Here is a 13,924-nt window from a genome sequence, read left to right on the forward strand (position 1 = left end):
ACGCTTCAGTTGCTCAACGACAACAAAGCTGGAGAATCTCACGCAGCCAAAATGACGATTTTCAGTAACGGAGTTCAGCCTTACATTGTTCAAACCAGAGTCGGACACTGATGGACTCAGGAAAAAGTTACAATGATATTTCTGAATGGTTAGTGGATAAATTTATGTAGTTACTGTGGAGTTAATTCAACTCATCGACTAGCATGTGCCGTCATGTTAATCTTTTGTGCAAATCCAGCGTTGAATTGATCGTTTGTGAAGCAGTCCAGCGTAAAATGACGGCATGGTAACAACACTCTACTACAGCAACTCTTCCTCTTCTCTAAAGCAGCCCAACATGGCCTCGCCCCCTTTGTTGCGCGTTCCCTGGGGCAGGGTTTATGTAAATTTTAAGGTTAGTGATGTTACTAACCCAGGAAGAAGCTCAATGTAGTCCCTACCAGCTGTTTGTTGCAGTCCTTAAAAAGTGATTTCTGTAAAAGAAAATATCTCCCTTTGCATTGAACTTTGAGCGTCATAACTTAAACAACTGAAGATGTTGTTTATGCTCAAACAGCAACAATACACACTAACTAAAGTTAAAAAAGTGAAATCATAATCAAAAACCCCTTTAATTAAATAAACTTTTGAACACTATATATGATTTCACCCAAAAATGAAAATTCCATTGTTTTGGACCCCATTGACTTTGACTGTATAGACAAAAATATTCTACATAATATCTTCAGTTCCACAGAAGATAAAGTCATACAGGTTTCAGTACAACATGAAGTTGAGTAAATGACAGGATTTCTTTTTTGTGTGCGTGTGAACTACCCCTTTAACTAACAAACAGCAACCTTTCCAGGTTTGGCGTGTTCAAAACCAAAATTCATCAGTTAGACAAGCACTAATTGGTATAAACTAGCCTGGACCAGCTTGGAATATCGTGATCTAAGCTGTTCTTTTCAGCAGGGAACACGCATTCCAAGCCAGCATGCTTTATGAATCCAGTTGGAATTCTTTATATGAGAAATAATTCCAGTAAATGTAAGTTAGGGACTCTGGTTGTGCTACATGTCTTAATTTCAAAGACATAAGAGGCCTACAGGTATAACCCTTTCCAAAAGGCATATAGAACGTGAATTTAAGACCACAACAACAAGCCAATAACATCAACCAAGGACTGAGGTCTTTTTTAGACCCTTCAGGAAATTTGGAGCTCATGCGAAACCAAAACCCCCCCCTCCCCTCCCTTTGGGGGGCCCATAGAACTTCTTTTCCAAGAAGAGGGGGGAATTAAACAAATCAGGCTGTCATCGACCTGTAAGACTACATCTGTTTCGGTCGTTAGTAGGGAATCATCCCTGTGCTCGTACTGTACAGCTGCCCTTATTAAAGTTAAGTTCCCTCGGAGTCCATCGGAGCGCCACTTGTCGCGTTTGTCCAGCCGAACGACGGCCTTCTGAACCACCCGACATAAATAAACGGGTGTGGATCAAAGAAACAAGTGTTCAGAACCATAATGCCGCCGCATTCAGAGAAAAGCCATTCATCAATCACCGAGCTGCAGTGGGTCGAGAGTGGATAAATTTTCCTGGTTAGGTAGGGGGAGTCGGTGTGCGTGAGCATGCATGGAAGAGTAAGACTTGACATGTTGTTCACCCTCACGATTTTTAATAGCGTGTGACGAACAGCAGAAAGAGGGGTGGTGGGGTGGTGTGGGGGTCAGTGCTCTCAAAACGTAATTACATCCAGATTTTTCACAGCTTTTGACGCACTCTTGGTAGTCGCAAGGACGTTTGAAGCCAGCAAACTGAAACACCTTTTAAACAAAGGGCTTTAAAAAAAAAAGAAAAAAAAAAGAAAGGGGGTAAATGTTAAAACAGAAGCGCTAACCATTTTACATTAAGATGTGACATTGAGCAGAATCCCTACAAAGCGTCTGTTCTCCAGCCAATTCTGTATGAGGACAGCAGAACCTTAAATGAATGGTTTAAGGCCACAAATGTCATTAAGAAGATGGACTAGAGCGCACCACTGATCCACAGCTGTAAGACAACTGCAATTACTCAAGTCTGATTTAGTCAAGAAGACCTTTGAGAGAATTACACTAGATGCTCTCTGTTGTTTTTCAGGTTACACAACAAATATGGACAAAGAATATCCAAACAAAGTAAATTATTACTTGAAAGTAAACAAACACTGCAAGGATAGAAAAACCTGCAATAAACAGGAAAAAAAAAACCATCTACATAAATTATAGAAGACTGGGAATATGAATTAAAGAAATGAAGGAACTTTTTTTAATTTATTGAATTTAATAATTAAAAAATAACTTACATTAATTAATTAAAAAAAAAATTTTTTTTTTGATTTGACTTTTTTGCTATGCCACTTACATATATAGGTTTTGAATTTTTATTAAGTGTTAATGAGATTATGTGGTTTTTATAATCAATTAACGCTGCTTTTGTCATTTTTTACAAGATGGACTAAATTAGTCACCAAAAAAGTCATTCGGTTGAACCAAAATTTCGGTTTTACTGAATGACACTTTTGGTTATACCGAATGATGATATTTTCAAACAATGCTAACAAACTGATATCTAGCTAACGAAAGGACAATCAAACATTTTTTTTTTATTTAGTGTACGTTTTTAAAATATTATAACATTTTCCATGTTTTATAGCGGTTGTACCGAATTACCTGATGTTTCGGGACATGCATATGAGCAAGTGAAAACATGAATTTTTCAAATAGTTTACAGAGAGTTAGTTACTTTGCTTCACGACCATGTGGTCCTTTGCAGGTGTCTGAATGATGTCACATCCTGTCACATGATATTGACCGCATGACTTGATCCAAAATGGTCCCTTTATATTGGTTACTCCGAATGACATCAATTAAATAAATTTTTTTCTGACATTCTTTCTCATAAAGCAACGACTTCTACACATAATTTATATACCATTTTGTGCTATGTTGATATATGATGTTATAAAATCATGCCAAAATAAAAAACATATACATTTATTACATTTTAAGGTATTTTAATCACAAATGAAGTGGCTATATTGGCCTTTGGACCGAATGACCTTTTGACACTTCAGAATCATAAAAAGGTTAGTTCACGCAAAAATTAAAATTCTGTCATTAATTACTCACCCTCATGCCGTTCCACACCCAAATGACCTTGATTAATCTTAGGAACACAAATTAAGATATTTTAGTTGAAATCGGATGGCCCAGTGAGGCCTTCATAGGGAGCAATGTCATTTCCTCTCTCAAGATCCATAAAGGTACTAAAAACATATTTAAATCACTTCATGTGAGTACAGTGGTTCAATATTAATATTATAAAGCGACAAGAATATTTTTGGAGCGCCAAAAACCCCAAAATAACGACTTATTTAGTGATGGCCGATTTCAAAACACTGCTTCAGGAAGCGTAGGAGCACAAATGAATCAGTGTATCGAATCATGATTCAGATCGCGTGTCAAACTGCCAACGGCTGAAATCACGTGACTTTGGCGCTCCGAACAGCAGATTTGATACACTGATTAATTTGTGCTCTGATGCTTCCTGAAGCAGTGTTTTGAAATCGGCCATAACTAAATAAGTTATTTTGTTTTTTTTGACGCACCAAAAATATTCTCGTCGCTTTATAATATTAATATTGAACCACTGTACTCACATTAACCGATTTAGATATGTTTTTAGTACATTAATGGATCTTGAAAGAGGAAGTGTCATTCCTCCCTATGGAGGCCTCACGGAGCCAACAGATTTCAACTAAAATATCTTAATTTGTGTTCCGAAGATTAACGAAGGTCTTACGGGTGTGGAACGACATGAGGGTGAGTAATAAATGACAGAATTTTCATTTTTGGGTGAACTAACCCTTTAAAACATTTTGGATTCAATAAGAGATCTAGTTGGATATCATATCATACTTTAGATGTCATATCTTTGTTTTTTTATTATTATTGTCTCTGGTCTCTAGATATAGGTCAGCTTCCTCTTTCAATGACATTCGCTGGACTACAGGCCTAGTCAGACCTCACGACTCAGAAGGCAGATCTACTAGCAATGCAAATCTCAACATAGCAGAGGGTCCGACATACCTTTCTTTATTGAAGTTGCTACGAAATCCTACATACACAAAAGGAAATGTAACCCTTTGGCTTGGGGGCCTGAATCATACCCATAATGCCAGAAGGGATCGGGTTACAGTGGTATATGACTCGAGTATAGGGCCTACGTGCAGGGAGTGTTTGGATTGGGCCACAGACTCCATACTACTCAGCTTCAAACCGGATGGTAAAGGGAAAGAAATACAAGGAGTTGAATTGAGAATATGAGAGAAAGAATGGGGAAACTGACCGAGCTGTTCCATCCAAGTTGGCCTTGTGGATGAAGCTGAGCTTGGCGTCGGCCCAGTAGAGCTTCTGCTCCTCGAGGTCGATGGTCAGTCCGTTGGGCCAATAGATTTGCTTGTGGACAATGATTTGTCGATTGCTGCCATCCATTCCCGCCCTTTCTATTCTCGGCTCCTCCCCCCAGTCGGTCCAATACATGTACCTGTAAAGAAAAACGAGCCGACAGTCAGCTGGATTCCATTATCCGAGAGAAAAGAGTAAAAAGTAGTCAACCAGTCATTCAGACAACCCACCGACTAGACAATGAAAGTATCTAGTTTTCACATCCCTGTTTGCAAGGAGTATAACATGCAAACAGTAACAAAGAACAAACACACTCAAGTATGGTGGGACATTGAGTTTGCAACGGTTTACGTATTGACTGGAAGCTGCTCAAGGTTAGGCAACATGGATTTGGAGTTAGACTAAACAAACGCTTCGAGAGCAGGCTGTTTTCAAAGCAAACCATATCAGAGTTTTATTTGCCAGAGCCTGTCTCGCTTGAAACACTTCATATGAGGGAAACACAACACAGCAACCAAACCCAAGCACATGCTCAACAACTCTAATCTTCTTTGCTGGCAAAAAGCCTTTTCATGTCTTCAGGAAATACTAGCAGCCAATTCAAATGCATGGAAAACAAAAAGGATCGTAAACTAGCCATAGTAACCTGACAAATATCAAATACAAACCAAAAAAGGGCGGCTTGGTTTGCACATGCTGCTCCTCACATGAATTATTATTACAATACGAGTATTTCTTATTTTGATTCATATTTTTATTTAGTATTATTATTATTATTATAGTCATATTGATGTGTTAATATATAGTTAATATATTTTCAGCCAATTTGCGCAACCATACAAATAAGCACAGCAATATTTTTTTAAACAATCAAATCAAAATGATGAAACAAAGACGCAATTCAGCACGGGATGCGAAAACCAATGTCAAACTTGGTGCAATGTAGGGCTAGGTAAAAAAAAAAAAAAAACGATTTCTCGATTTTTATCGATTCTCATTTTCACAAACCGATATCGATTCTTAAATCCCAAGAATCGATTAGTCTAGTCTGTTTTCAGTTGATGAATGAGCTGCTTTTAATTCAGTCATCAAAAATTTGACAAATTCCGTGACATTCCGCGTTATTTAGTAAATTCTCTTTTTATGAATGGATTCTGCGATTCCATCCGCGATTCCATGATCGTGGAAATTATAGGGCCCTACATATTCATTATAATTTTTAATGTTCTTCAATATTTAATGCATGTTTGAATAAATCTGTTATGACAGCCGTGATTTAATGTTTATATTTAAAAAAAAAAAAAAAAACTAATTGGAGTAGAAATATGATTATGTAATTCTAAACTTTATTTATATTAAAAACATCATTGAGTGTAAGTATATATATACAAATTGGAGTAGAAATATGATTATGTAATTCTAAACTTTATTTATAATAAAAACATCATTGAGTGTTTGTATATAAATAAGTTAATTTAACCTTCAATATTATTATAGTAGTACCAACTGACTTACATGTGTAGTTTACAGCATTAGTTGAGACATTTTTTTCCTCTAGAAAATTTGCCATGTACTTAACTGAAATACTACATCCAAAATAATCGTAATCGAATTGAAATCGTAATCGAATCAAATGCATCTGAATAGTAATCGAATCGAATCGTGAACATTGTATCAATACCCAGGACTAGTTCAATGAGTTTTCACTTGCCAAGTCATAAAATAGAGTGTTTTTCAATACAAGTCATATGGACCACTTTTACATTACTTCCTTCTCATTGTTGCAGTTTGAAAGCACTGTTGCCATTGACTTTCACTGTATGGAACAGAGCAGCAACAACACTGCTCTAAATATCTCCTTTTGTGTTTCTCAGAAGAAAGAAAATGAGGGTGAGTAAATGATGACTGTTTTAAATGGAGTAACGTGTTCTTTTATGAATATCACTCCAATCATAGGTAAAGGCACACCACACCTCTCAAATGTAATTACTGGGTAGCTGCTGCTACAATAAGTTGTACTTTAACTGAGGTTCAGTTCAGGAACTGTAGTTGTCTTGACGGCATATCTGCAAATTGTTAAACGGTGTCGACTTGCTTAACTATATGAAGTTGTTTCATTCCTTCCTTAAACAGAACAATGCCCTGTTCATGTTGTAAAGCATTGTAAGCCATTTTTGTAGGTCAAGTATAGCCTATTTATGAGGGAATATGAAATCTGAAAAGTTAAAGTCTGTTACAGTTGTGTGGCTAAACTACATCCATAATGTGTGTCAAAATGTAATTCAGTTTTCTAATCAGCACAAAAAAGCAAACCGCCAATGGAAAAAAGAGAGAATGAAGACAGGAGGAAGGAGGGAGAATGACGACAAAAATGGAAAAAAAGACAACTGACAAGAAGAAAAAATGCATAAAGGGAAGCTTTCGCCCAGAGAAGCCGTGATTACTTGTAGCGTACAAGCTACGACAGCAAGCGTGTCGCCAACGGAAACACTTATCAAGCCTCATGCCAGCAGGGAGACCAAGCATGAAAACTCAACCAGCCCTTCCTCCCCTGAGATGCATCCTATTAGCCTGCCTATGGCTCCAACGGTTGTGCTGTATTTTTCTCAATTAGGCACTTTAGCATTACACCACTGCCGAAACCTGACGGCTGACAGAACAAAGAGACGGTTGAACAATGGTTCTGAAGAAGGCTGTAACAAGGACAATAACTCTTCGAATGTCAATCTGTAGTGAGGTTTATAACTGGGACTTTGGCTTCAAATTTAGCAACTTATTAGTTAGGGATGTGTCACAATGGTGGGCTAATTGAGAATTCCTCAGAAAGCTAATGTGTTTAGCTACCACAAAGAGTGCAGTGCTCATGTCACACATTTTACCATATTTGTAACCACAATTCTACAGATTTTACTCTGCAAAGAAAGTGAAGAAGGTAATGCAGCTTAACAACGCCTTAACAACATCACATTAAAGAAAAACTCTCCTGCAAAGATGTCAGCGGAGACAAACAACCAGCGTCAGTATCTCTGGAGTGCGTGCGAGTGAGTTTGTTGTGATTTTGTCTTGTGTTACGCAGATATAAACCTGACGCTTGGCCACGCAACAGAGAACATCAACTGGAGCCACCCAATGAACTGAGATGGTGGAATGTCTAACAGAAGACGGCAGAACGTCTCCCAACGTTAAATACCAGCTATATAACTCCAAATAAAACACTTCTGTCAGATATTTGGATGTGCCATGTTTGTCTGGCAATAAAAACTGTTTTTTTTTTTTTGGTCATATTTTAAAATTCAAGAAGAGTCAGCAAACTTAACACGGCAATAAATTAAAAAAACACCCATTCTTTGCATCTGATGGCAATTCATCTTTTCACTCCTCCCAAGCCTCTTTTGGAGAATGTGAAAACAATGAACGTGTCTTGAGAACAGACAAACATAATTCAGGGGCCCCTGCATGCGGTTGCTCTCACTCTGAGGGGGTTGTAAAAAGCAGAGCCCCCCTTTCAGTGATCTGAAGCAGGGCCCCGACAGAGGTCTTGGATCTCCACGGTAAATCTCAACTCAAAGCTCTCAGGCGGTGACAATAAGAAAATAAAAGTGCACGAAGCTTATATTAAATATGTCTGCTCAAAAAAATGCCAGACCTTAACTTTCGGATTGCAGAGTAACTGGATCTTTGTGGATTTCTCACTCTGACAATTTCTTTCAAATGCAATGAATTTTAAAAAAACAGGCAGCTAATGTTTTGAAAAAAAGCAAGCGCTATGGTTGTGTTTCTTTAGGCTACAGGCCAGGAACAGTGTCTGGCTCCATTTTTAATGTCTTCATCATACACCGTACAAAGTGAAATGCATTCTGGGAAAAATGTCCTAGCTCTTGGGTGTCATAAATACACAATGAGCTAAAAGCCTTGTGCTTGCAACTAGATGGATGATAAAAAATGTGAAAAGCACAGTTCAGCAGCAGTGCATTTAGCTTGTTTAACCTAGACCTCGAGCTGTCATGATAAAAACGGCATTGATATTTAATCGGGCCATTTATATTTATATATTTTATAAATAAGAATCAATAACAAAGTGTTTTTAAAAACACTCTTTTGTGCGGAACTACTTCCTTCCGCCACGGATTCAAATCTCAAGTTGACAGTTTATAAGTGTATACTATTACTATTTCTAAAAAGTCACCATAATATAATGTAATGTAATGTATTGTAATGTAATGTAATATAATTATTTTTTTAAATATAATAATAATATTTTATCATTATTAAGAGATGCACTGATCGACCGGCCGGTCTTTGTTTATTTGTTTTTTTATTATTTTATTACTGACTTTTTATGTGTGATTTTTTTGTTAAAAAATAAAACTGCGTTGAGGAAAAGTAGATTTTTGTTTTTATATGTCAATTTTCCTTAGATGGAAAATCGGAATTGGCAAAAATCAGTATCGGCAGATGACACTTAAAATAAATAAATAAAAATCAGAAATCGGAACTGGCCAAGAACATTGCAATCAGTGCACCTCTAATTATTATTATTATTAATATTATTGTATTTGACAGTAGACAAGAATGAACTGCACAGCTAGAATAGAATAATAATGAATTTGTTGATATCATTAGGGCTTGCATGATTATGACAAAAATCATAATTGTCGATTATTCCCTTGAGATTGTAATTGCAATTATTAAATAACGATTATCACAATTTACATTGAATGTATTGAATTGTTTGAAGCAACAATATTTTTATATGAAAATGAACAACCTGAAATCATTCTTCCTGAAAAAAACTTTGCTTTTCTATAGCATTAAGCCTTAAATGTCAACTATACATTGGTTTGGTTTATTCTTTTAATAAAAAAAAAAAGAACAAAATATGCATGGTATTATAATGTTATACTACAATTAAAACAAGGGAAAAAAACTTAAGATAACCTGTAGGAAAAAAATAAACAAACAAACAACAACAAAAAACACTTTAAGCATGCAGAATAATGTAAGTGGACTTTTTTTTGTTATAATTGCGCCTTTGAACGATTACGTAATTGTGACACCATAATTGTAATCACGATTAGAAATTCGATTAATTGTGCAGCCCTAGATATATCATTCTTAAAACTCTTACAATCCTCCAACTATAAGACAAAGCACAGACTGTGACTTACATTACCTAACATGTCTCAGGCCAAGTACGTGCGTACATGCTAAGCCAGGGCTTAAGTAATGTAAGTGAGAGCGATCTTTCAGAACTCAAGTTACATGTTGCATATAAACACACCAACTCGCCAGCAAAGTCGGAGTGGACACACAAGTGGAATTTACTTCGGGGTGAACAAAGGGCACCAGAAGAGTGAAGGTTTGTCGTGCAGGATCTACACGCCACACAACAACAGGAAGCAGCCGGAACGCTACGTTGCATCCCAATCTCCCTTTGGGGGGGGGGGAGAAGTTCTAATGGCCTATAAATAAACAACTAGGCCACATATTAATGAACGCTGAGGGGTCAAGGGTGGAAAGACGCCTGTGAAGACCACCCACTGAACGGAGAATGGGGACGAGAGAAAGAGGAAATGAGAGCAGAGAGGAAGGGACTCACCTATGAGCAGGGTTTAGCGCTATCGCCCGGGGCTGGTCAAGATCTTGCCAGAAGAGCACCTTACGAGAGGTGCCGTCCAAGTTGGCTACTTCGATGCGGTTCGTCTCAGAGTCAGTCCAGTAGAGTTTGCGTCCAAGCCAGTCGCAGGCTAAGCCATCGGGGGAATCCAGACCTGATACCACCACCGTCTGCCCTCTGCCCAGTGTGGCCTCCTTCATAGCTGAAAAACAAGGCATCCATTCAGTTCCATAACAGTATTATCAGTTTAAGCATTTTAAGCATTCCTCAAATGTTTCATTCTGCCTCCAGATGATGACAACTTTTTGCTGTGCTATAGCAGGGTTGCTGCCTGTAAAAATCAATTCATATGCAAAAAGTGTATTAAATGAGCAATCGGCATTGATCCTTAGTTGTCTCAAAACCAAATACATGCATTTTTGAATACATGAAACCATGAATGAGATTATATCAGGACCACTGCAGTTACTGGCTAAATTTTTTAAATTATTTTATTATGTTATTTATTAGTAACTGCTAATATTGCATATTTAATGATCTTTGCCTTTTTAGATTAATTTTGTCATCATCTACTGCTAACCTATAGCACTAGATTATGGCAAGTATTTAACGCCAAAAGAGTCCCATTTCTTGAAGAAAGCTTTTCTATAACAAGGTCCCACCACTTTTATAATAATGACTTTTCATTACTATTAGATATCATTAGATATTGAAGGTTTGGGGTAGGATTTTTTTTCTTCTAAATTAATCAAAAGAGAAGAGATTTCGGTAACATTCAGTATAGGGAACACATATTCGCCATTAACTACAACTTTTGCCTGAATTAACTCCTAATTTACTTCTTATTAATAGTTAGTAAGGTAGTTTTTGTAGCATTTAAGTTTAGGTATTGGGTAGGATTAAGGGATGTAGAATATGGTCATGCAGAAAAAGGGCATTAATATGTGCTTTATAAGAACTAAAAAACAACCAATATATAATGTGCAAGCTAATAAGAAACTAGTTAAAAGTGAGGATTTAACCCTAAAATAAAGTGTTACCAAGAATTCCATTTAAAATAAAAGCTGTTCTTTTGAGCTTTCTATTCTTCAAAGAATCCTGAAAAAAAAAAAAAAAAAAAAAGTGTCACGCTTTCCTCAAAAAAATTCACATTTTTCTTGATCACCAAAAATCTAATGATGCTGAAAATTCAGCTTTGCATCACAGGAATAAATTACATTTCAACGTATATTAAAATAGAAAACAGCAATTTGTAATTGTAATAATATTTTACAATATTACTGTTTTAATGTATAACACAAATGCAGCCTTGTGAGCATAAAACAAAAATCTTTCAAAAAAACAAAAAAGGAATATTTTGCAAAACTGCAATGGAAACAGTTTTTTTCCCCTGCATTTACAGTAGGGCTGGGCGATATATCGAATGCTTTTGTCACGTGCATTTCGTCAGTAAAGCCGGTTCCCTGATTACCGCTAAATCGGCATCATCTGCTTTCAAATGGAGCGCCATTTAATAGACAGAGCCGTAGATATTGAACGTGATATTGCGTAGCTTGTCAGTGAACTACGGCTCTGTCTATTAAATGCCGCTCCATTTGAAAGCAGGTGATGCCGATTTAGCGGTAGCATTCGATATATCGCCCAGCCCTAATTTACAGGTCACCTGCTGTATATAAACGTCAATCATTCTTTAAAGAGGGCGCATTATGCCATGTTTGGATAGAAGACGAGAGTTCTTCATTAAACTCCTGAAAGACAAAAGTATTTGGGGACTACAGGATTCTAAACAACAAAGAAATGCCACAATTTGAATTTATCAAGACCTTGAAGCAGATAGGAGGGTGAAACACCTCATATGCGGCCTCTCCCAAGTATAAGGGGCTTTCTTTGCCATAAATGCTTAGATAAGACAGTGGCTAGTGCAGTGGCTGGGACATACGTAAACCTACCAACATCCGTTGCCATGATTTTTGGGATGACTTATTGCAAGAGGAAAAAAATATGGAAAAGCTGTCATTTCGCATTCGATTCTTTATCGATATTTAGAAAATATCGCAAAGGTTTTGCGCAAATCTGTAATGGAAACACGACTACTGAACCCAAACTTTTGAAAAATAGTGTGTGTTGTGTTGTCTATATTCTCTTAAGCACTGCTTTATTACTTTTATATTTTGTTTATTTTATGCAAATTTTGTTTAAGAAAAATGGTATAGATTTTTAATAAGAGCCATTTCTATTGATCAGATTATTGGTATCGTCCATAATTTTAATATAGGTGCATCTCTAGAAAACAGCATTGTTCTAAAAAATATATATAAATCCCACAGGTGAATAAAAAAAAAAAAAAAAAGGAATTTTCAAAATTATGAACAGAAATAAAAATATCTACATTGCTATCGACAGTAACAAAACACTGATCTTACAGATAGTACTGAGGTTATAGTAGGTCTGTTTGATGGCCTCCTCACTGACGTCCGTCCAGAATATCAGGCCCTCCGAGAAGAGAAAGTCCACTGCGGCCGCATCTTCAAGATCGCTGACGACCACAGCAGACTCCGACCGGCCCGCCTCCGCGTCCACCAGACGAACATCCCGCCGGTTGGCGAAGAGCAGCAAAGGAGAACCTGGCGGCGAAAGTTCAGGTGTGACCAAAGAGACGGGCAAGGTTTTATATATCATTACAAATACTGGAGCAACAGACAATAACATTTTCGTAACAAATTATGACTCTGCATTTTTGCTACCAAGGAATCTGCCCTTTCAAAAAAACGTGCTTGGTAATCCATTCCGTCTGTCTGCAGCAATCCAAGCTCCCGGTCTCTAAATAATCAGTGTTTTTCATGAACTCATCGCACTAAATGAGAGGCACATGTGACGCTCCCTAGGGAAGGAACAGCAGAGGAAACAACGGAAATGTCTGCCCTTCATTTTGGCACCCAGATATCTCCACGGGGACCGCCAGTTGGCACCTCACACCCGGCCGCATGTGCCAGCAAGTGCCACTCACGTCGCAGTCAATAACTTCCAGAGGGTGAGGGGGGAGAGGACATATGATGTCATTAGATACAGACACAATGGCTATGGTGAGAGTGCTGAGGGTTGGGACGTCCTGCTGTGGTTTACCAGCATGCCGCTTTACTAAGAACCATGTCACCAACGGCAAGCAACTGCGGCTTTCTGATGTTTGTGGTAATGCTATTAATAAAAACATTTAAAACTCCTCAAGGATTAATATTAACTCTAAAAAGCCAACTCTATCATATTTGATAGGCAAATGTCAAAGGCCTCTATATCAGCAACATGAAAAACCTGTCGTAAACAATCTATTACATGCCATCTGTTGTCTGACTGATAGTTTATACTTTTCACCAATAAAAGGCCTTTTAGTATAATTGTACATTCATTTTAGCAATGAAGCAACTAGGGTTTAGTTGATTATCCATACACTATTATTTTGTTACAAAAAGTATGTTAAAATGTGAGTTTCAAATATGATACATCAGGCTTTTGGGGAACATTTTCTCTCATCATTGCATTATATGCAGATATTTATACTATGCAAGTAGTCTCTTATACTTTTATAAAGATCTCATTCACTCAAAAAATGAATTGTTGGATTTACTTAAAGCAGTGGTTCCACACAACTATATTGAGTAATTTGTACAAATAATTTAGTTGTATGAACAAAGAAACTCAAGTAAATCTGACAAAATTTCTTTAAATAAATACAAATCATTTGAATTTGTCACTGTTACATAGTATTTACATGTGCAGTTTACTTAATGTTATGTTTATTGACTTAATTTACCTTATTAAATTAACTATTTGTTCTACAAACTGCACTCAAATCACTAACTCGTTGAGCAAACTCAATTGAAATG

The 13,924-nt window shown here is 37.0% G+C and overlaps 1 protein-coding gene across 1 annotated transcript in view; it reads right to left on the reverse strand.

Moving 5' to 3' along the window:
- lrp5 (low density lipoprotein receptor-related protein 5) overlaps nucleotides 1-13,924 on the reverse strand; it is a 74,869-nt gene that overhangs the window by 50,147 nt on the left and 10,798 nt on the right. The window contains exons 2-4 of the mRNA XM_067379355.1: nucleotides 12,467-12,667; nucleotides 10,026-10,245; nucleotides 4,368-4,565 (exon numbers count right to left, since the gene is read on the reverse strand). Of these exons, the coding sequence (XP_067235456.1) occupies nucleotides 4,368-4,565; nucleotides 10,026-10,245; nucleotides 12,467-12,667 (619 nt within the window). The remainder of the gene's footprint in view (nucleotides 1-4,367; nucleotides 4,566-10,025; nucleotides 10,246-12,466; nucleotides 12,668-13,924) is intronic.

The sequence above is a fragment of the Chanodichthys erythropterus genome, chromosome 24, assembly GCF_024489055.1.
Source record: "Chanodichthys erythropterus isolate Z2021 chromosome 24, ASM2448905v1, whole genome shotgun sequence".
Lineage (NCBI taxonomy): Eukaryota > Metazoa > Chordata > Actinopteri > Cypriniformes > Xenocyprididae > Chanodichthys > Chanodichthys erythropterus.